The 22,247-nt window shown below is 41.1% G+C and overlaps 2 protein-coding genes and 1 long non-coding RNA gene across 6 annotated transcripts in view; 1 reads left to right on the top strand and 2 right to left on the bottom strand.

Moving 5' to 3' along the window:
* The window catches only part of cacna1bb (calcium channel, voltage-dependent, N type, alpha 1B subunit, b), a 232,620-nt gene extending 226,745 nt beyond the window's left edge, over positions 1-5,875 (bottom strand). For all 4 annotated transcript variants that reach the window (XM_085413491.1, XM_085413490.1, XM_085413493.1 and 1 more), the window contains exons 1-2: positions 4,380-5,875; positions 2,389-2,495 (exon numbers count right to left, since the gene is read on the bottom strand). In XM_085413491.1, coding sequence (XP_085269617.1) covers positions 2,389-2,495; positions 4,380-4,656 — 384 coding nt within the window. In that variant the 5' untranslated portion in view covers positions 4,657-5,875. The remainder of the gene's footprint in view (positions 1-2,388; positions 2,496-4,379) is intronic.
* A 1,172-nt stretch (positions 5,876-7,047) lies between these two features.
* LOC146665750 (uncharacterized) lies at positions 7,048-8,369 on the top strand. Its single transcript, XR_014912407.1, has 3 exons — positions 7,048-7,271; positions 7,538-7,572; positions 7,781-8,369. It is a non-coding gene; the product is annotated as an uncharacterized LOC146665750 (long non-coding RNA).
* A 5,786-nt stretch (positions 8,370-14,155) lies between these two features.
* ehmt1b (euchromatic histone-lysine N-methyltransferase 1b) overlaps positions 14,156-22,247 on the bottom strand; it is a 45,077-nt gene continuing 36,985 nt past the window's right edge. The window contains exons 11-26 of the mRNA XM_085413489.1: positions 21,316-21,548; positions 21,022-21,234; positions 20,858-20,940; positions 20,214-20,320; positions 19,930-20,052; positions 19,743-19,844; positions 18,362-18,466; positions 18,111-18,265; positions 17,845-18,015; positions 17,589-17,733; positions 16,753-16,830; positions 16,484-16,599; positions 16,247-16,333; positions 15,502-15,580; positions 15,204-15,373; positions 14,156-14,395 (exon numbers count right to left, since the gene is read on the bottom strand). Of these exons, the coding sequence (XP_085269615.1) occupies positions 14,206-14,395; positions 15,204-15,373; positions 15,502-15,580; positions 16,247-16,333; positions 16,484-16,599; positions 16,753-16,830; positions 17,589-17,733; positions 17,845-18,015; positions 18,111-18,265; positions 18,362-18,466; positions 19,743-19,844; positions 19,930-20,052; positions 20,214-20,320; positions 20,858-20,940; positions 21,022-21,234; positions 21,316-21,548 (2,157 nt within the window). The 3' untranslated portion in view covers positions 14,156-14,205. The remainder of the gene's footprint in view (positions 14,396-15,203; positions 15,374-15,501; positions 15,581-16,246; positions 16,334-16,483; positions 16,600-16,752; positions 16,831-17,588; positions 17,734-17,844; positions 18,016-18,110; positions 18,266-18,361; positions 18,467-19,742; positions 19,845-19,929; positions 20,053-20,213; positions 20,321-20,857; positions 20,941-21,021; positions 21,235-21,315; positions 21,549-22,247) is intronic.

The following is a 22,247-nucleotide window of genomic DNA, read 5'->3' as shown; positions in this document are numbered from 1 at the left end:
CTACTCTCGAACCATGTCAAACAAGCAGCTCTGGGTCACAGTGGAATAATTTGCACTACGTGGTTGAGCTAACCCTAGGATGTGCTGCAAGTAAAGGAGCTAGCTCTGGCCTGTGTGGCAGGACACTCTTTGCCTTTGCCTCCCCATTAATATCTCAGAGAGCCTGAAGCGACGCACAGGGCACGAGCAGAGGATATCTCACGCCTACACTTTGCCTTCTCTCCCCCCTCCATTTTTTGTATCTCTCTCTCTTGCTCCCAGCATGCTACAAGCTGACAGACAGTGCCCCCAACCCCCAGCCTCACCCAGCCTCCAACGTAAATAATCACATAAAAGCAGTGTGACAGGCCCGTGCACTATAAGAAGGGTGACCTTTTCTATACCCCTGAGTGAGTACAGGGAGCACATGATATAGATATGTTGGATGAGAGTTACTGAGGTGGTGGAACAAGAATGGGTTGGGGTTTTTTATAATTGAGGAACAAATTAGTGGCTTCTAGGCTATTAATTATAATAATTCCAGTGCCCTATAAAAGGACAATAATCATACATAAAGAAATTGAAATCTTTACATACATAGCAGGAGGAATTTTGGGAATCATAAAGAAAAGCCTTCTGAAAACAGCTAAAGAATCCTCTGCGGATCATGGCATTAAAGCCCTGCAATGGATGTGATGTACTCTCACTGAATAGCTTCTATCATCACTTCCACTTACAGCATGCCTGCTGGTCTATTGACAGAGCTTCATAAACAACAACAAAAGAAAAACCTGATCCCTTCTTCTAATTAAAAGGCATCTTGTTGCATTACATCCTCGAGGTGGAGGAGGCAGCGAGAGGATGCTTGTTTTCCTTCTTTGTGTAACCACTCTAATCACTTCCTCGTGCGCGTCTTCGCTGCTGAATTAGCATCACGACCATCAACAGCAGCAAGGTGGATGAATATGTGAGGAATTCTTTGACATTTTCCACATCAAGCTGTTGCTCTTCGTAGCGCTCTTTGCCTTGCTATTTTTAAGGCTAAATTCCCCTTCGGCCACAGCACCCTCAAACTCAAGAGGAACAAGGTGCTGGAGCATGCAGCTTTGCATGCACAATTTCTGTCCCCGGCATATATCACACTTGACCTCGCTGTGCAGCAGTCTCTTTTGTTTCTCGTGTCTCTTTTGACTGGTCAGCAGTGCGACGTGACCGTCAGAGTTCAAATGCTGGTTTAAATTGCATATGTGAGAATGGCAGCAGGAGTTGTGATAGGATGAGGAAGAAGAAGGGTGGAAAAACAACCAGTCACAGCTAAACACACCAAATAAACAAAAGTAATTAAGCAAGTGCAGATCAATATTTGGAAAGATGCTAATTAACTAGTTGCTTACTCTTATTGATAGCTTATTGTGCAGGATCATTTATTAGACCATAATGAAGAGCTTTGTCTTAATCAATAACCACCTGATAACCATTTATGATGTTCAGTAGGATATATTATTTCAGCATTTTTCTGCCTTTCCTTCTGGGATGCTCACTTTAGGGTTCATCACAGCAGGCCATTTGCCTCCTCTGTCCTCCTTCACTACATATGTGACCCTCGTCTGTGGTCTTTTTCTTTTCCTCTTGCCTGGCAGCTCCATCTTCAACACCCTCTGATTTCCACTCTCCCTCATCTGCACATCCAAACCATCTTAGCCTTGCCCCTCTTCCTTCTCCAAACTGCTCAGCCCGAGCTGTCCCCCTGATGTATTTGTTTCTAATCCAATCCCTCTTGCTCTGTCTTTCAACAAGGACTAACTGTTGCATTTTGAAAACATTGGTTATCGCTGTTTTCTGATACAGCTCAGTTTCCACAAACCTGCACTGCTCCTCCTAAGGCTACAGGGAACTGCTGAGTTTCTCACTCGTGATTTAATTTCTCTTTTTTTCCACATGATTGCAGAACTATCTCACTGTGGGTGTTACTTTCCTCAATTTAACATATTGCCACTTTTAGTGAATTTGTTCTTTCACTGAATCTGACTGGAAACTGTGCCTCTCAATAAGAAGAGGAGCTGCTAACTGCAGTAGTAGTGTGCCATGGTGAATTTCGAAAGTGTGAAGGAGGTTATTAAAGTGTCAAATACAAGTGAAGGAATCACTTTTGATGTTTACCACAAGAATGGACTTATATTTGTTAATAAGGATTGTAGTAGTGCCACGAAAGGCCAATACTGAGCATGCATAAATACGTAAAACCAATAAGCAGTAAACTGGAGATTAATAAGTGTCGAATAATTAGCAATTAGTAAATGTGTGCACTTAAAATAAAGTGTTGCCCAATATTTTTGTAAATCTGGCACCTCCGGGGAAGGGACAGAAAATCAACGTGTGAGGGATGCGACCTTAAAGAGATGGACTTACCAGGCGCTCTGACATGGGCGTCTTGTCACCGGCAGGTAGATGCTGCTCCAGGGCCAAGACGATGCAGTTGGCGATAATTGTGGCCAGGATCATGTACTCAAATGGAGTGTGCAGAGTTAAGGAGTAGTTATAAATGATGTCACATGTATTTCATTTCAGTATGTCTGCAAACCTTCTTAGCACTGATAAACTACTTTATACTGATGAATAAACATCACATTTTTGTAACTCATCTATTCTAATGGAATAAGGAAGCAGATTCATGGCGGTTGCACAGGAATAATCCTGCATGCCCCTGTGCTAAACTTGAATTTAGATGCATTCTGTCCAACTAAGCATAAATTTTCCATCAAGCTCTGGTTGAAGGCCTTTTGTGGAAAGAAAGCATCCTATACATGTGCTCATGATCCTTCCAGATGGTTGACCACTTCATTCTGTCATTCATTTTCACTCGGTCACTGCCCTGAGGGTCAGTGCCTATTGAGGGTCCATGAATCACAAGGGAATTGGAAGCTGATAATCGTAACAGCAAAGATATGGATAAAAATACTGAGCTGCTTTACATATCCTGAAAATTTCAGGAATGAGAGTGAACGCGGTGATTATTTTATTATCTTGTCCATATGGAATATCAGAGGTTCCGGTTCATATCAGCCCATAGAGGGCACGGACAAACTGATAAATGCTGTTATTTGATTAGAGCTAATGTTGTCCTCATTGTCGCCCACAGAGCAGATCCAGCTGTCTGGTCATGTTCATCACACAAGCCCTGTGGCTTCCCAGTCTAAACAATTTCAACACAGAAATATATAACCTCTCTCTGAGCTTATAACCTACAGTGGAGTCTTTAAGAGACATTAAAATATAAAAAAAATTTTTTTGGCTGTTTCTGGGACAACCAGGAGTAACAAGACACCAAGTTAAAACCTGAATCTTTGTCAGATGATGGCTGATTTTTTTTTGTTCCCCAGGTGTACTTTTCCCCCCCTTCACACAAATAAAGCCTGAATGTGATCAGAAAATAGAATTTAAACCCTCAGCAGCAAAAGTCGTGCCTGTTGTTTACATGCAGATATCAGTTTAGCTTTTTTTTTTTACATTTTAAAAGTTAATGTTGCATTATTTAAATGAAAAAATGTGAAAATGAGATTATCATTATTATTATTATTATTATTACATCTGTAACTCTCTAAAACGTTTTTAACGTTTAACATCATTAAAACACAGCTACAAACCTACTTTAGGAGGGGAGTGAAACTGAGTCTTAAAATCGGGGGAGATGATTCTTTCTTTTTTTTGCAGTGTGGAATAAACGGCGTGGAGCGGGGAGCGTGGGCGAGTTCAGCACCACGGAGAGGGCTCCCGACTAAGACAACGAGGCGTGCTGCTATCCTGGACGAGCGCTCTCTGTTTTTCTACTTAAAGTAAACTGCCCCCCCCCCCAACACAACACAGTGTAGGAGAGCACGGGGATAGGGCGGTTAAGCGCAAGCCACATCGCCCCTTTTACGCACGCATCTCTTCATTGACTCGTAGCTGTGCGGATCAATAGCGATGTTTGATCGTGATTAACCACTGCTGTCAGTGCCCAGCGAGCAGTTTACAGCTGACATACTGATAAAAGAACTTCTCGGTATATATGTGGGCGCCGGGAAGGTGGGGGTAATAAAAGAGGCAGCACAATAGGCGGATGTGAAGTCTTTTCACAGCCCGCTGCTGTTCAGAGAACAGCTTTGTGTCATGTTGAAGGGAGATAAGAAGCGGGGCGACAGGTGTAGCCAGCGTTGCGCGGAGGGGGATAAAGAGGGGACAGTGTGTTAGCGGCTACTCCACGGGCGTAAATAGCTGCACATTCAACACTAGAGAAGATAATCCACATCTAAAGTTAATAGCTTGGCAAACAGGCCTGCAGGCGGTTGTGTGGCTCTGCTTTTCAACCACTGTGCCTCTAGGCTACAGATGCACCTGCTCTGTGCGTCAGGAAGGATATGGCCACTCTGTTATTCGCTTTGCATACTTCCTGATGAGGTTGTCCTCGCGGAAGATGAAGAGGGAGCGGTTGACGGTGAAGCAGTTTTGTTTGACAGGGTTCGGGTTGTAGATGGCCATCGTCCGGGCTCTCTGGGCCATCGACTGCTTGTACATCCTCTGCCCACCCGGAGCGCCACCACCCCGGGCGCCTCCTCTCCCAGCGCCCGGTCCACCTCTCCCTCCGCCGCCTGCGCTTCCTCCATAGCGGGTGGGTAGATCTTCTGCGAAGCGAGCCATTCTGGAAACGCACAGATCCAAAAGGGGAAATCCAAAGTGGTGTCAGTGGAAATGGAGGGGAGAAGCATCACAACAAACACGCTTCATACAAACCACTGCTCAGCGTTAGTGTGAGGAGAAAGCGCCGCGTTTGGGAAATAACAGATAAAAGGTGGCCTCACTGAAAACCACGCTCTCTTGATCCTTTCCATTCATTCATCTTCGGCGAAATTTAAAACGTTAAAGTTTTTGAGCCGCAAAGCACTTCCGATGTAAATCACTCAGTTGAGGCTGTTGCATCCATTACAGCTCAAAGTGGAGAAGAATCAGGCTGAAATAAGATGAGAACATCCTGCCTCAGTCCCAAATCCTGTCAGCATCGTCTCCAAACACCAGTTGAAATGTCAGGCGCTCAAAAAAAAAAAAAATACCATGAGGAAAAAGAAAATCCTTTTTTGCGGCTTTTCCCCCAGCCGACAGCAATAATAAAACAAGCAAATCCAGCAGGAGTATTAGTCCTCTGATTTCTGTTTGGTCGCTCCCTGCATGAGGGGCTGTAGGTTTTATACCAAGTCCTCGGTGGAATAAGGAAGAGCGCACGTGACCAGAACGAGCCTATCAGTGACTGGAGCGCACAGACGCGCTCACCGTCTGCTGGCAGGTTATAATGAAGTTCAGAAAAGCCCTGAGGCTCGAACATTTCCCTTTTGGCACCAATGAGAGAAGATTAATGCTTATGAAAGACGAGGCTAAGATCCACCTTTAACATCTCACACTGCAAAACAGGTTGCGCAAGTATCCACATTCAGACCGTGGTTAGAGTAACCATGTTAGAGCTAACAAAAAATAAATAAAAAGGAATTCACTAGAAGATGAATATATGTTAAATTAAGATGAACGGAATCTACAGAGGTGCTGAAAATGATGTGAACACTTTAGAAGTTCAGATCCAAAAACAACATCAGATCTCCTAAAAGAAGACAAAGATAATCCAGTTAAACAAAAGACCAAAAAAACAGTTTGTTCATTCTTTCATTCATTCAATCCATCAGTTATTTATTTATTGCAGAAACACAGGAGACTCAACGTTTCAGAAACTTTGCAACATTATTGTACCTAACTGACATCTTTTATTTTTAAGCACATTTTTACCCCACACAGTGTGTATTTGTGCATATGATAGTTTCCTGTTTGTTGGTTTTTTTTAATTGTTTTCTTTATGCTTTAGTTCCTGTTTGTCTGTCAGCAACGTTGTGTAAAATCTGTAAATCCAATTTTTATGAAACCTTTTCTGTCTGCACTTGATGAACTAAATTAATTAAACTAGCACATTAAACCTGATCTAAAGTACTTTCATCTTATTTGCTTATATTGAATTATTTCTTTATTTATTACTATGACTTATATTTGATTTTCAAAGGTACTTACTGTAAATTTGTTTAGCTACCAAAAGAATAGCTTTGAATCCATAACATCAATGTACTGCTGTCGAATGGCTCGGTCATTCGACAGCAGTAAAAATAAATAAATAGATTTTTAAAAATCTGTAGTTGCCTATCAGATTATTAATTAATCAGATTATTTTGATTGCACGTGTCGCCTGACGGGAGGAAACCTGTCTCCAAACAATTGCAATCACTCTCAGATTTTTAACATTTGTTTTGAAGACAGCAACTAACTGTGAGTGATCGTACACCTGGTCCCCATCTCCAGCGACCGTTTTCCCTCGGGTGACCCCAGCAGGAGAGGTATCGACTAAAATTAAACTAAGACTGGACTTTTATGCAAGACCCCTTTATACAGCAATATGTGACTCTATTTAACCACATAAGTCCGTAAAAACATTCTTATTTAAAAATTTGAAGTCCCCTAAGAAAACGGGGATAGGGCCAAAAAGAAATATATAAAGTTAAAAGAACGGAAAGTGAAAAAATCTCAACATACAAACTGGTAAAGTGCTGCCCCCTGCTGTTGAAGGTTTGAATTAAATTCCGCAGAGTGGGTAATTACAAAAAGTACCTTTTAAGATGGAGCAGAGAGACTCACAGGACTGTTAATGTTTAAGTTCAGAGATTGGTGGAGCATAGTAACTGTGCTTCAGCTATGTGGTGCTTAGGTTTTTGTGGATGTGCCTGTTGGATACAGATCTGAGTTTCCATTCAGGAGTTTTTAATTCACTTGCAAGATAAATCACTGGCCTTGGCAGAGGTATGCGCTCTCAAACGTCTTTCATTAAGTTACATAAATGTTTGATGGGCCTTTTTTCAACCTGACCGCATGCTCAGACTTTTGTTTCTTTATTATTTACACACAGCATGTGTGTACAGAATGTGGGGGCATTGGATGTCAGTTAAAACTTAACTACAAGCTTTAAAGTGCTTTATTATTTTTAGGGGGTTGCCAGATTTGATCCCCTTCCTGATGCAGCTTTCCCATTTTTCCGGGGATAGGACCGAGACGCTAGCTCATGCGCCTTTGAAGCTGGGTGTGTCCTGCCAGAGCTGAGCATGGGGATATTTCACATGCATGGCAGATGTGTTAACCACTACAGCAAAGAGCCACAACTAAAGTATAAACATCCTCACAGACACACGCGTGATGTTGTCTCCTCACTCTCTCTTTTTGCTTTTCACATGGTAACGTTTCCTATTCTTCTAGCTGGGCTTGCATATGTGATGAGCTTTATAGATGTTCATGCTTCCACCATTGTTTTGTATTGTTTCGTTTTGTTTTCTGCATGCGTGATCATTTTAATGAGCTGCTGGTAGTTAGTTGTTATAGGAAGTGGTTGCTACCTTGATTCAGACCGCTATAAATCAGGCAGGAGTCTGCAGAGATGAACATTAATTGCCGTTTTATGTGTGCCACTTACCGGAGACGATGGTTATGCTTTTCAAATTAGATTTGGAAACTGAATCTGCTTTGCCACTTAGATCTGTAAGTATGTTTTCTTTCATTCATCATTTTCTACGACAGTATTAATGAGTCTGAATATTGAAGTAGTCTGAATCCAGTTTCCTGTTTTACTGCATGTCATTACTTCAGCTTCATGTGAGTCACCTCCTATTAATATTCATAGAAGAATTGTTGTACTGGTGTCTTTTTAAAGCAAACAGATGACTGTTAACTGCTTGTTTCTCTATAGGTTTCTTTGTGTTTGTCCTTCAGGTAGCATGTGGTGTTTAAGCTATGTTCAGTTGGTCTTCTGCCATCCAATCACGGTGAGCCCATGTGGTTTTAGTTTCCACTTCTTAGCTGCCAGGAGTGCACCGGGTCTGGTTTTCTGCTTCTTTAGTCTATCTGCTGCAGGGTTTCACATGTTATGCATTCGGAGACGCTCTTCTGCAAACATTGGTTGTAGCATTTCCACCTTCTCGGAGCAGTGTGATCATTCTCCTCTGACATCTACGTAGCAGTTCTGTATTTTAACCCAGAGGACTGTCGCTCACTGGAAATTTTCTCTTTTTTTAGACCATTCTCTGTAAACCCTATGGTTGTGCGGCAAAATCCCAGCAGATCAGATCAGCAGGTTCTAAAACACTCAGTCCAACAACCATATCACGCTCACAGTCACTGAAATCCCCTTTATTGCCCATTCTGATATTTCAGTTTCAACTTCAGGAAGTCTTCTTGAGCTGCTGCCACATGATTGGCTGATTAGACATGCTAATAACGTAAAAAGTGGGTGTAAACCAAAATTACGTCGACACTGGAACACAAAACATGTGTCCACATAATTCACATTAGCCAAACAAACAAAATCTACATGACCTGCTCACTTTACACTCTGGTATGACTTTAATGTCATCTCATATTTGTTTAGTGTGTCATTTTATATTCATTTTCATGTTGCTTTATTTAATTTTTTATATACATATTACGCTTTGTTAAGCAAGTTTCTTGTATTATATAACGCTTTAAATAGAATTTTTAATGGATTTCATGATTTCCATTTTCTTACTGGGCATCTTTTTCTTGTTTTTCTTCATTATGTAAATGAGCTGTAATGTTAGTATTACCTTTGCTTCATCTAAGTATTTGTTTAGTTATGTAATTTCTTTATTTCTTTTTTTTTTACCTTTATACATTATTTAAGGTTTTATAGACTACATTTAATGTTTTAGCTTCTGTAACACAGGAATTTCACAAATAAACTTATCTTATTTCATAAATTTAACCTTTGCCACTGTATTGCAACAGATTTTATAAAGGAAGGTGTTGCCTTTTCAGCCTGAGTACACTTCATTTTAAAGCTAAACTGCATGGTGCCATTTATTCATGAACATGAGACAACATTTCACCATTAGTCATAAAACTTCAGACTTTTCTTACCTTTTTTGTATCTAAAGTATTCGGTTCATGTTAAAGTAGTTGCTGTGAAATGCTGATCATGGATGCAAACTCATTAGATATGACTGAGGAGACATCTGGTGGTTTAGCTGATTTACTGCAATAAGAGTTACAGACACTTGTGCTGTAGTTAGAACATTGAGTCAGCAGATGTCTGTGCAGTTGTGTGCTGGAAAAGCTGTTAAAATAAAAATTAAAAAAAATGGAAAATATCCAGAGCACAGGATTTGGTGACAGGATTAGTCTACCAACAGTATGATTTCCAACCAGCCACACCCAAACTGTCTCACCTCTGATTAGTGGAGGTGCTCTTCAGGTTGTCATGGTTCTTTATGGCCTCCCGGACACCATCTCCCATTTCTCGTCTGCTCATCCCGTCCAGGTGCAGAACAGTCTCGTACTTCTGTTCTGGGTCCTTGTCAGCGGATATCCATGAGGACTCCCCCTGCTCTCCAGTATCTGATGGCCCCGGCTCCTCCTCCTCCTCCTCCTCCTCTCTGACCAGCTTCTCAGGACATTCTCTCCTGTCAGGTGACCGAGCCCAGGTGTCTAAGTACTCCGCCCCCATCGTGAGCATCCTCCAGGAGCCGAACGTGGCTGAGCGAACCGCTGGAGCATGAAACAAGTAAACAGGATGATATTTATTATTTCTGATGAGTTTATAAGTTTAATATTCTAAAGCTTAAGACTCACTATATTGGCTGCCATTAAGATCCCTCAGATTGTAAAGAAATATATACATTATACAGGAATATATACAGGCATTTTTTCAATTTATTTCTTCAAAATATATCGTGCAGTTTTATTTTAGCTTTTGGGTGGAAAAAAATGCACACTGATTATGTAGAAGTTTAATAGAACTCACAAAAAGATTCACTCGGCTTTAAAGGGTTATGTTCATTCAACTGGTTTAATGATCATAATACAATAAAATGCCATTAAATGCTTGTTTTAAACAATCAAAGAAAAAAAAGTTGAAAACACTATAAATATATTATACACACTGCAAATTTTCGAGGCTGTATGTGTCATGGGCTGTCACATTTATATCACCAAATGTGTATATGTTAATATTACGCACCGTTTTTTCTTCTTTACAACTTTGTTTCAGTTCTGAAAGGTGCCCAGCTTCTGTGACTGCACACCAAGCCTTAGATCATCACCAATCCTCCACCGTGCTTGACAGCAGCTCACTGAACTTTAACATTTAACATGCTAACTTTACATGTGTAATGATGAGATTTATGTAGCAGCTGAAGCTGTTTGAGCATCCTGGCTCAGTAACACCTACTCGAGCCTTTTTTAATGATAAGAAAATAACTTTTTTTTGTGCTGTTTCAAATTCTTCAAGCTCAAGTTTAAATCTGTAAAATCTGACATCTTAATCTCTGTATACAAAAGTAGACTAAGTTTGTCAAACTTTCCATAATCTCCCAAGATAATCTCAGCCAATTTTACAGCAAAGATTCCCAAGAACTTCCAGAGAGCTGTTAAATTAAAGGTCCTTTAAGGCCGAGACACAGCATCATAACATGCTTTTGAACAGCGAAATGACTACACATCTCAGACCTGAACACAATCTTCTATATAAATAATTTTTAAATGCATAGTATTCATGCAATTACAATAAACTAAAGTTAATTTGTTAATCTTCTTGTCATTTCTGAGACTTTAAACAGGAGCTACTGACACTCGAGTTAATCTAGAGGCCTTTACGCACCATTTACTGCCGTTATAAAGCAAAGAAATATATGGAAGGCAAACAAACAAATACATCGAATGTGAGCAATCCAGAGTTTTACTTACCATAAACCACGGTGGATCGTCTTTCTGCCCATCTGGAGTAGTGAGGAACGGCTTTCTTCATCGCTGCTCGGTAAAGCAACACCAGTTCATGCAGGTCTGCTGACAGGAGGCTGCCCTGTATGGCACCATGTGAAGGGGCACCAAAGACCAAAAGAAAACTTTCTGCCACCTTGGAATGCGGAAAGGCTGCTTCCTGCCCTGCCAAGCTAAAAACCTCCTTATCAGATAAGCCATCTGCGATGCTCGGGGAGAAATTTCTCTGATTCAATTATCGACTCAGTTTTCGCTGTCCACCCTGGTAATCAGGAAGGGAGCAATCATCAGCCAGTTTATGAGACCTACAAGGCCTCCAGATGCACAGTCACTCGCTTCCTGTGTTGTTTTTGCTTTTTTTTTTTTGGGGGGGGGGGGGGCTCCCTGCTGGTCCTATGGGGACATTTTTCAATCTTTGTCCACTGGGGGTCTTACAGCTTTGCTGCTTGAGTGACAGCATTTCAGCCTTTACTTTTCTGTTTTACATTTATCTGACAGCTTTACTGTGCAGGATAAAGTTTAACGTTCCAGTGTAAGAGCAATACAACAAGGGGATGATTTGGTTTCCCCTACTGGATCTAAATTAAAATAGTCAAGGATATATAGTGTTGATTTAGGCTGGCCAAGAAACCCTACTAAAAATGAACTTTTGAATTATTTACAAATACTAACCACTGTTAGCTGAAAAGAGGACCATTTATCCATTTAAGCAGATTTACTTACAAAAGACAAATCTATTAAAGCTACAGTTTGAGTGTATTCTTCCACGCTCGTTTCATTTATAACCGAATTTAAGAAAAAGGTGTGAAACTGATGGGTCTGCTCACTCCCTTTCACAAATATTATTTAAACTGTTTCAGTTGCATGTACACTGCAAGCTGCTTTGCAACATGGCAGCAATCCAATGGGCGTGACATGCATGTAGATATGGTCACGAAGGCCTGGTGAAGTTTAAACTGAGAATCAGAATGTAGAAGAAAGGTGACTTTGAATGTGACATGGTTGTTGGTTTTGTCAGTATCTCTGAAGCTGCTGATCTGCTGCGATATTCCCCCGACAACAATTTTTAGGGTTTACAGAGAAAGGCCAGGGAAAAAAAATAAATAAAATAAATCCAATAAGCAGCAGTTCAGAGGATGACCACGATGTTTCAAGCTGATAGGAAGAAACAAACCAAACAAACAATTACAACCTAGGTATGCAGAAGAGCAACAGACCACCAAACTGGGTGCCACTGTTTGGAAATTGGAAACAAATTTGAGTCTCGATTTTTGCTCCAACATTCAGACAGTAGGGTCAGGACTGGGGATAAACAACAAGACAGCATGGCTAGTAGAGCCCCCTTGGGATGTGGTAAACAGGAGATTCCCATGTGTATGTGTGGATTAGTTGTCTCATCTGTAATATGATGAATATTCGATGAATGTAAGAAACTCCCATTAACCGCACAATATACAACCCCCCACCGCCCCAACAAAACCCAGAGAAGATCCTATTTTATCGTGCCTAGTTTAGTCTATTAGGTTGTATATTTTGGCATCACACATGAAGCTTTGCACACCAATTTTTATAGCTGATTCTCCCCCCCAGAGCTATACCGACAAAGATGAAGTGAACAAAGGGTCACACATTGGTCATTTGAACTGAAACATGAGACACGAGCACTGAATAATGTTTAACTACATGACTTTTGTAGACTTGATTGGCCAGAAAGCACAGAACATTTTGTTCCTTGTATCAAAAAGCAAGAGCTCTCTGTTAGAAGAAGTTGATTTAGGTACTTACAGTCTAAACCGCTACAGAAATGAACTCATGGCACAAACAAGTTTAAAAATCTCAACTCATTAAAAGGAGGCTGCGTATGAAGCGTCAGCCTCTCAGGTGCTGAATATTTAAGCCCATCTGTCAAACCTGGGCTGCTACTCAGTTTGTGCTGGGTCAAAGTGCCTGCAGGCTTCACCTCTTTAAGTAATGTGTTCATGGTTGACAAAGTAAAAGCTACGAGGAAGCAGTTTCTGTTCTAGCACATTTTCAGGAATGCATTCAAGCAGACTCCAACAAATGAAGCATAACAGGATAAATGCATTAGTATTAAATTTATTGAAAAAGATACAACCAATCAGATGGATGGTTCACGGTCCAGAAATATGTAACAGAACATAATGGAAGTGCATTTTTATAACCTTTTTTCCACCTATACCTTTCAAGACTTTGCACAACAGTCACTGCTTTACTAACAACATTTAAAATGACAGGTTGGCTTCTGTCGGCAAAAATCATGAAACTAAAATAGACTACGGCAACTACAATTAGAAAACTGGAGATAAAATTAAACTTAAAAAAAACTTTAAAACATTCTCTTATTTTACAAATTATGTTCACTTGGGTAATAAAAATGAAAACAAAAGTAAAAACCTTTGTCAGCACCATTTTCTTTTTCTTTTTTTTCCTTGCTCATTTTCACTTTAAATCAATTCGTCAACAAGAACGGCGAAAACGTCCGGCACGTTTCACACCCCGTACACATGCTCAATAAAAAGGTCAGCCAATTTATTCAGACTAGAAACGCCTCAATGCTGAGGAATGGATTAACATTGTTCCACTTTACAACCTATAACCACTTGAGGAGCAAATTAAAAGCAGTCCACTTCTTTCTCTTTAGTAAATTCATCTTCAGGTGTCGTGAAAAATGTCTGAAAAGTCCTTTGAAACACTCAAAGATGAATGACACCAAAAAAAGTGGCAACATAATTTAATATTTATCAGCTAGTTTTGCTGGAATGGTTCATGGTCAATAACGGAAAAGGTCAGAAAAGTAACACCCAGCTGTGCGCTGGGGCTGTCTTTGCAAAAGACAATATTACCCTTAATCAGTGACCTCAAATTCTTTGATGACTTTTGTAAAAGTCCACTGAAAATCGTCAGTCGTGTCAAAACAAAAAAAACAAAAAAAAAACAAAAAAAAACAAAAAAAAAAAAAAAGGGGGGGGGGGGGGGTGAAAAAGGGAAAAACAAAAACGCACAGTTTTGCTTTCCAGCAAAGTGAAGTATGAAATGTAAAGACTGTTTTATCGTCTCTGTGGCGTTTACTGTGCGTGATGACATCACCCCCTGCTGTTCACATTACATACGGCGGAATAATAGAGCAGGAGGTTAGTCCAGGATGTGATTGTGCATCTCGTCTTTAGGTTCTCAACGAAGGTCAGTGGTCCGTGGTTTCAATCCAAAGTGGAGATACAGTACAAGTTCACCAATGAAAGTTTAAAGAGGATGTGGACTGGCGTCCCCGTGTGTCCGTCAGTACACGAGGCCAAACTTAGTGTGTGGAGCGTTTGTTTGTTTGTTTTTTTGTTTTTGTTTTGTTTTTTTGTTGTTGTTTTTTTAGGAGGGACTGGAAGGACTGTTGGAAGAGCTGGTGTCAGGCGACGCGCTGGGCTGCTGCTGGTCCTCGGGTGTGCTGTCCGCCTGCAGGGACGCCATTGCCGCTGAGGAGTACCTGCACTTGGATGAGCCACATTCACAGCTGAACACCTTGCTTTTGACTTCCCAGAAGTGGTCACCATAGTTAAATCTGAGAGGAGGACGACAGAAGAAAGGAAATGTTTACATAAAAGTGCTGCCACTTTTGTTGCTTGCAAATACAATCAGCAGTGGTTAAAAGTTAGCATTTTTTATAAATTGTCCATCCACTTTCTGCTGTTTATTCAGGTATGCCACTGACACTGTGGCAGTGTCAATTCAAAGCTCTCCAGATCCCCTTCAGCTCTTCAGCTGACATTCCAAAACCAGTTCAGAGACACAATCTCTCCAGTTTGTCCTGGGATCTCTCACCCAGGAAGCTTCATCAGCTAGCTCATTGTGATGTGGAGAAGCAGTGGGTCAACCCAGGGCCCCGTGCCTCATTCTTGCATGCCACTGTTGCCCTTAACTGCTGAGGGAGGGAGATGCTGCATTCAGGAGAAAACTGCAGCAAGTCCGGCATGTCTCAAGAGCCAGTATAAATGGCAATGGTACCATGGTGGCCACAAACCAGGAGCTCATTTCTTCCACCTGATCCATGATGTCACTCTTTCAGTCACCACCCACAGCTCATTTCCCACACGTAAGGGTTGGAACTAAATAGCCGTGCTGATCTGTAGCAATTCATCACTATGACATTACTAGACCCCAGAAACGCATTTATTTTGCTCTGCTGTCTTGTACAGCGTTGTTGTTTTTTAACTTTGTTTTCCTTTGTTTTATTTGTTCAGATTTTCTAAGGGGTGGGGGACCAAAAAAAACAAAAACAAAAAAAGACAGGGGACTGTGTTATAACAACAACAACAAACACAACATTGCAGAAAAACAGATGAACATAAATTAAAATAACTAAAGCTTACCCAAGCTCCTCTCCAGCTTTGATGTTTTCACTGGCAAAGAAGGCAATGTGTGGAAAGCGCAGGTCCTGGTGTTTCGTGAACACTCGACAAGCGAACAAGTTGGGCTCGCACATGTGGTTGAGGAAGCGACTGATATTTCCATAGAAACGAGCATCAATGCAATAGAGATCCTGTGGTTTGCAGAAGGGGGAATAATAAAATAAATGAAAAGCTCAAATTAAAAGATTTTTTAAAAGAACTCTGCATACAAGGAAGAAAACCAGAAAACAATCCAACGTCTATTCAAATTTTTCTTCACCTTGTCATCCAGACTGAACAGGTAAGCATCATTTTGCCTCATCTCTGCTTCTGCTTCAGAGATTATCTCACCGACATACCTGTTCAAAAACAGACGGGCCATGAGGGGCGGGAACATTTTAATATTCATCTTTTGTTCACAAGTTTGTGACATGAACCATGCAATACACCAGACTTTACAGCCCAAGCTGGTTTGCAACACCCGTCCCTAGAAGAGTTTTTAAAGCACATTCAGAAAATCAGTCACATAAGGCACGAACTGCAGTGTACCGAAGGGCCGTAAAACAAGGGGCAGCACATTATTCATGACCGATTCCTCTTTGAAAAGCAGTGATTTCAGCCAGGGTCCAGTCTGACTTCTGTAGATAAAAAATTCAAGTCATTTATAACTTTCTGTGTTGGTCAGACATGATGTACCACTTCCTTTGCTAAGACAGATATTTCAGATGCTTCCATGCTCCTGTTTAAAACTAAACTTAACCAAACATCTGGTTTTGTATGTGCAATACTTGCATTTAGACTACTGACAGTCGTCTTGGGTCAGTCTTGGGACCATCTGGCAGGAGATAAAGATAAAGCTGCACGTGCAAGAATAGCATTTTAATTTTTCCCAAAATGAAAGCAGAAGTGATAAAACACAAAGTCGTGGCCACTATTCTCCTCGTTTTCAAACTATAAATTATGCTGGGAAACACTGAAGGATCAATCCCTACAAAACAAGTGTTATTGGGCTGTCTTTGACTTACTCGCATACAAAAGTCCCTTGTGGTATGTCTTGCAGTGCTTGGACACCCCAGCCTTTCTTACTGGTCCTGAACAGCTGGAGTCTGGTCCTAGAGGACCAGAAACATCTTTAAGCAACACTCATCTTTTTTACCTTCACACAGCAAGTAGTGCAGCTGTTCACATCAAAACTCTGTTATATACACACATGCTGGCTTACAAAGCCACAAATCCTTTAAGAGTTGTATTTGTTAAATCACCTGAGTCCGTTTTGCACTACGCGGTTCTTGCAGGTCCTCCAGCAGGAGCACGCATGGTTACACTCAAAGATGAGAGGAGGCTCCTCTCGGCAGAATTCAGGTAGAAGTCGACCACTCTAAACAGGACAATACACACATGTAGTGCTCTCTATGAGCTTGATGGTTTCAATGATGGTAGTTACACTAAACTGTAGTGATTTAATGTTGGGTAAAGCTTATTTTATTAAGGTGTAGGCACACTTTCAGACTCGCAGATTGCCCGTTCTTACCTTGTCGTACCAGCAGCGCAGACTGAGCTGTCCACACATGCAGATACTCGCAGAGCAGTCTTCCTTACAAACACAGTACTGCAACAGAGCAGAAAATAATATAGGTCACTTCACAATGCAAAGAAAAACCTATAGTTCTTTTTAAAATGTCTAATGGCACTGTATTACTGATGGCTTGGATCAAATGCAACACAAACAACGTTAAAACATTTAACAGAAAGTGCCGGAACAGTCTGATCATGCATCCACTCCAAAAGTAAACTTTTGACCACAAGTGTCTGCAAAATTAGGTGATCTGAATCAAAGGATTTCAACCTTAGCAACAAAAAGTGGACTGAGATAAATGAGTGAAATCACAGGACTTCCTGTGAAGTTCTGGTAATGTGCTGTAACTTGTTTCCAGGTTTCAGCTGCACCCTTCCTCCCCTTGGCAGTTATGAGCCAGCATTTGTGGATTCACAACGTGATCGTTTTATTTATTTTTTCTTAAATACAGATCCAAGTACATTGTAAGTTACGATGTGAATTCTGTGTTATGTTGCAACAGTGAAGAATTTTCCATAGATTACTGGGTCCAAATCTGGATCGCCTCCAAAACTTCATCACTTCTAAGTGGAAACGCAAATTCATCTGCAACTTTTTGAGTAAAAAGAAAAAAGTTTTCTTCTTGAACTTTGTTGAGGATACTGGATCTTTGTGTTGATGACAGGGGTTTCTTCTGTAAATCTGAACTTGCTGTTCTTCATGCAGACAGTTTCCTTTTAGTTTGTCTCTTTATCGTTTGTTGTTGGGGTTTAAGTAATGTTAAAAGCCTAATCAGATGGCCTTTAGCTCACCTGTAAGTGTGTTATGTTCCTGTCAATATTCATAGGGGAAGTAACACAGTTTTCGGGGATGTACTTGTAGCCATCTGGGTAAGGTTCACTGTCAACTGCGTTGACACAGGGGATGGGAACTCGCTCTTGCCCTAAAGCTATGTCACTGTAAATGGACAGAGAGACAGTTTAGGTGCTTTAATTTGAAAGAAACAGGTGGACAGAATCTTGACATCGCTATTTATGATGCTTTATCCCTCCCAGCCTGGTCTTTGACCTGTGAAGGGCTTTCTCTTCTGCTTGACTAAGCCTAATGTTTTTGGCATCCCTCTCCTTCCTGTTGGCCTGCAGAGCGCCCCAGGCCTTCGAGTTGTGGCTGCAGCAGTCTGGAGGAGTTTCTCCCTCGCGGTTCTTCAAAAACACATCTGCTCCTCGAGACAGGAGGAGCCTGATGAGACAAAGAACACATTTTACCGACTATCTACGACAACAAGGACTTTTTTTAGCGCCGTTATTATCCAGTAGGTGGGGCTGGCAACTCACGTGATGCAATCCAGGCGATTCTCCCGAGCAGCAATGTGTAGAGGAGAGTCTCCGTGGATGTTGACAGCTTGCAGATTGCAGTGAGCGTTCAACAGCAGCTCCGTTATCTCCACACTGCCAGAGAATGCAGCCCAGTGAAGGCAAATGTTTTCTTCCTAAATGAAGATAACCCAAATAAACCCACAATTAGCCAACATTTAATTCTTCTGCAAAGGATTTCAAACCTGGGGTGGAGAGACTTCTATGCTAACCTTGTCCCTGATGCTGCAGTCAGCTCCTTTAGTAAGAAGCAGCTTCACCTGGTCTGCATGTTTGTACTCTGTGGCCCAGATCATGGGCGTCCAGCCTCCGTCATCCTGTGGAAAATTAATAATGGGCTTGAAAATCAGCTGAAGAAATACTGAAACAACATCAATCCAACTACATATTGGAATTCCTATTTTAAAAAAAAAACAAAAACAACAACAACTAAGAAGAAAAGCACAGCTTTTAATTTTCAGTCCTCCTGAGTACAGAGTAGTAATAAAGGAAAGGCTGCTTCATTACGTCAAAGCTGTCCTGATGCTACATATAGCAAGTTCATACATCTTAATCCAAGACACATGCAGCAGAGTGCAGCACGTCATGCATCAATTATTCCCAGAGAACCTTTTAAGCCCAGTTACAAAGTGCTTTACAGTAAAAATACACACTGGAAATCCATCCTAGTGTGTCACATGAATGGAAAACAAGTAAATCAATGAATATTTATTTTTTTTAATGGAAGTTACAGATCATATGAAACATATTATTCATTACTGAGCTTTGAGAGCAACAATTTTTAGTGCAGAGGACATCAGTCAACCAAAACATTTTAGCTCAGTGCAAAATGTTTGCTTTGTAGGCAGTACACTGAATAAATAAATAAACTGAATACGAACGTACATCCTAACACGAATTACTATTATATAAAACTTTGTTTATCATCTCTCAGATCTGAAATTTTAAGAAACTTAAAAGACTGGTGTGGAAGTATTTTAAACAGGTATGGGGAAAGACATTTTTACAGGGTTTCAACAAATGTAGCTAAATTTAGGATTATGTTTTAAATTCTACTTTTAATGTCTCAAAATGAAATTTTGAAAACTGTACAAATTCTCTAGGATTGAGACAAGTTTCATGTGTACTCATGAGCATCCACAACAACTTCATCTATGTTGCTTGTTAGAACTGCTTAAACCATCAGATTTAAGCAACCAGCATCAATCATTTTTGATTAATGATGCATTTGAGACTTTTTAAGGACCCTCAGGAACCTGGACACCATCTGTTTCTTTGCCCATGGATCAGAAGCTTGATACCCCCTCATCTACAAAGCAATCATGAAACTACAGCCAGAAAACCAACCTTTTGCTAAGGTTGAAATCAACTGGGAACAGGGTGACTATGGGAAGCTGAAGTAAAAGCACACATGTTTTTTTTTTGTTTTCTTATAAACTAGGATAGCTGTTTTTCACTGCTTGTTAAAGCTAAGCTAGTCTACACATGGCTCTGTAGTTAACACATAGACAGAGTGCTGCATCCTGAAGCTGTACATTTCAATCTTGCAGCCTCTCCCCTTCTTTCACAAGAGACATTTTTAAGTGTACTAACCTGGCAGTTAATATCAATCAGTCCAGTGGACAGAAGGTGCTCAACAATCTTGTAATGGCCAGATTTGGCCGCTAGGTGGAGGCACGTGAACCCTTCAACATCCTGAGAATGGCAGAGGATTTAATTATTGACCTGGATCTTTAGTTGGCTGATGGGAACCTCAGAGAAAAATCTGGTGCATATTTACCTTGTGCATGGCACTGGCTCCAGCTCTGAGCAGGTACAGGACCACCTCCATGTGGTTGTTCTCACAGGCTTCCATCAGAGGAGTCCGCTGATCTTCATCACACATGTCCAAGTTTGCACCAGCCTGAAACATCATACAAACAGCTAATGTAAAACTGCTTCCACAAAATCAGAATCATTAATATTAGAATAAACCTCTGGTTGAGATTTTTATTTTAAGGTTTTTGTCAGAAAGTTACTCAAAGTTTAATATTTCCGTCAGAGAGATGTGAAGCACAAGGTTACCTGAACAAGCATGTGGCAGATGTCTTTGTAACCTCCCTCTGCTGCTGCGTGCAGCGGGGTGCGTTTATTCTGCGATTCCATCTTAAAGTTCGGGTCAATACCGTCCACTGGAAGGTAAAGGAAGGCGAGGAAGATCCATGAAAATACCTGCCAACGTTTATGTTTAAAAAAAAAAAAAAAAAAAAAATCCCCCCCGACACACACTTCTGTGTAAACTGTGCCAGCTGTCCAGCTTAGAGCAGAGCTAGTTTTGATGGATAATTTTCTTTTCTTTTCTTTTTCTTTTTTTTTAAAAATGGCATCATTTGTGATTTTACAATTAGTATTTGGATCAAAGTCGGCAACTTCTTGTCACATGTTGGATGCACGTGACAAGAAGTTGCCAGCTTGTGGTGACAGATGGGCTGAAATTGTATACAGTGTGTGGACTGTGTATTTAGGCTGGGGGTCAAGGACTTTGTAAGTTTTCTGTGTTTGTCTAATGCTACCAAATGCATGTGGTAAAATTATTCATAATAAAATTTGAGGGTCATGAAAATTACACCAGCTTCCTGGAAGAAGCAAAACTAGTTTTGGCAGACATCACTACAAGGTGAAAAATGAAAATGAGTGCAGATGACAGAGCCTGAATGGGATTTACGTACCCAACATGAGCAGGACCTTCTTCAGTTCTCCTTGCTTGGCAGAGAGGTAAAGTTGTTTAGGGTGGAAGCGCAGTTTCTTGGGTCTGATCAAACAGACACAAAAAAATGAATTAGCTTGTAAATGGATCGTGGTCTTTTAGGTGAATTAAGGTGGGTTTACTTACTTTTCTGTGTCGAGAGCCACCAGGATACTCTCTAGAGTTTCTCTGGGTCCTGGAGTGAGTGTACACAGGGCTGTTGTTGCCATCACAGCCTGCAGGGGGGCAGCCCTGGAGGACCCAGGAACAGCAGATGTGTCGAATCCATGTGCAGAACGAACAGGCAGCGAACTGTCAGCCCGGCCACTGACTTCAGCCCCCACAGTTAAACAAGAGGAGCTAGAAAACAAGTGAGAACAAAAGTTTAAGTTCGGCATTTTGTAATAAACAAACAAAATAGTTCCAAAGTTGCATTTTTACCTGCCAGTGGTCGTGTCTGCTCGGCCCTCGAGGGCTCCAGGCGTGGCTGGCCCATGTTCAAGAGCAGGGGGCACGGTGGAGGTGGTGTCAGCCTTGGCAACGGTGACCTCCTTGGCCTTGCTGGCCTCTTCTCCGCAGTGAGGACAGAAGCTTTGACCTTTCAGCACTGAGGCACAAGCGTGATGGAAACGGTGAGAGATGTTCACATCTGGTTGGCACTCCATGAAGGTCCCCTGTGCAGGAACAACAAACAGTCTCTGTAAACAAACATTCACAAAGCACATGTCCTCTGACCACGTCTCACACGAAAACAGTGTCTAGGTTGCTTCTGTAAACCTACAATATTCACTCATAAGAGCCCAAAGGAGGAAGAGCCTTACAACCAACATCTGCCAAAAAAGAATGGTGAATGATGTGAGAGTCCGCCATAATGAATTACTTCAAGTTTCTCCTGATAAAGTTAGTTCTTCACGATACTGAATCACGACGTGTACTTAATGAGTAAAAAGACTAACTGACATCCAAGTGTCATCCAGGACTCACACTTAGAAATCTGAGGCACAAATTAGGAAAGTGTTTAGTCAAGACTGTCAAGCACAAACTGTGTGGTCTTATGTATCTGTGAACGTACTGTGTGTATAAACATATTAGATGAGTTACACATTCCTTATAGAAGCTCCACAGATCTATTAAAAGGCCTTGAGGTATGAGTAAAGGAGCCAGAGAAAACAGAAAACCTCAATGGCTTCATTGAGAAATGGCAAACGCATCACATGCTGTGTCCTGTGTGAAAGCGTCATTAACCCCAAAGAACTGAGATTAGTGCAGCTTCTTCAATCTTCAGAGTAAATGCAGAGCCATTTACCATGCAAGTGTTTCATCTGTGTAAATTGTTCCATTTGTGACAGTAGCTGCAAGTTAAACTGCAGCCA

Source organism: Rhamphochromis longiceps, linkage group LG7 (assembly GCF_057381845.1).
Source record: "Rhamphochromis longiceps isolate RC_006_pf linkage group LG7, R_longiceps_female_GT1.1, whole genome shotgun sequence".
In the NCBI taxonomy this organism is placed as follows: domain Eukaryota; kingdom Metazoa; phylum Chordata; class Actinopteri; order Cichliformes; family Cichlidae; genus Rhamphochromis; species Rhamphochromis longiceps.
Note: the sequence above shows the minus strand (reverse complement) of the source record. Positions and strands in the feature narration are given on the sequence as shown.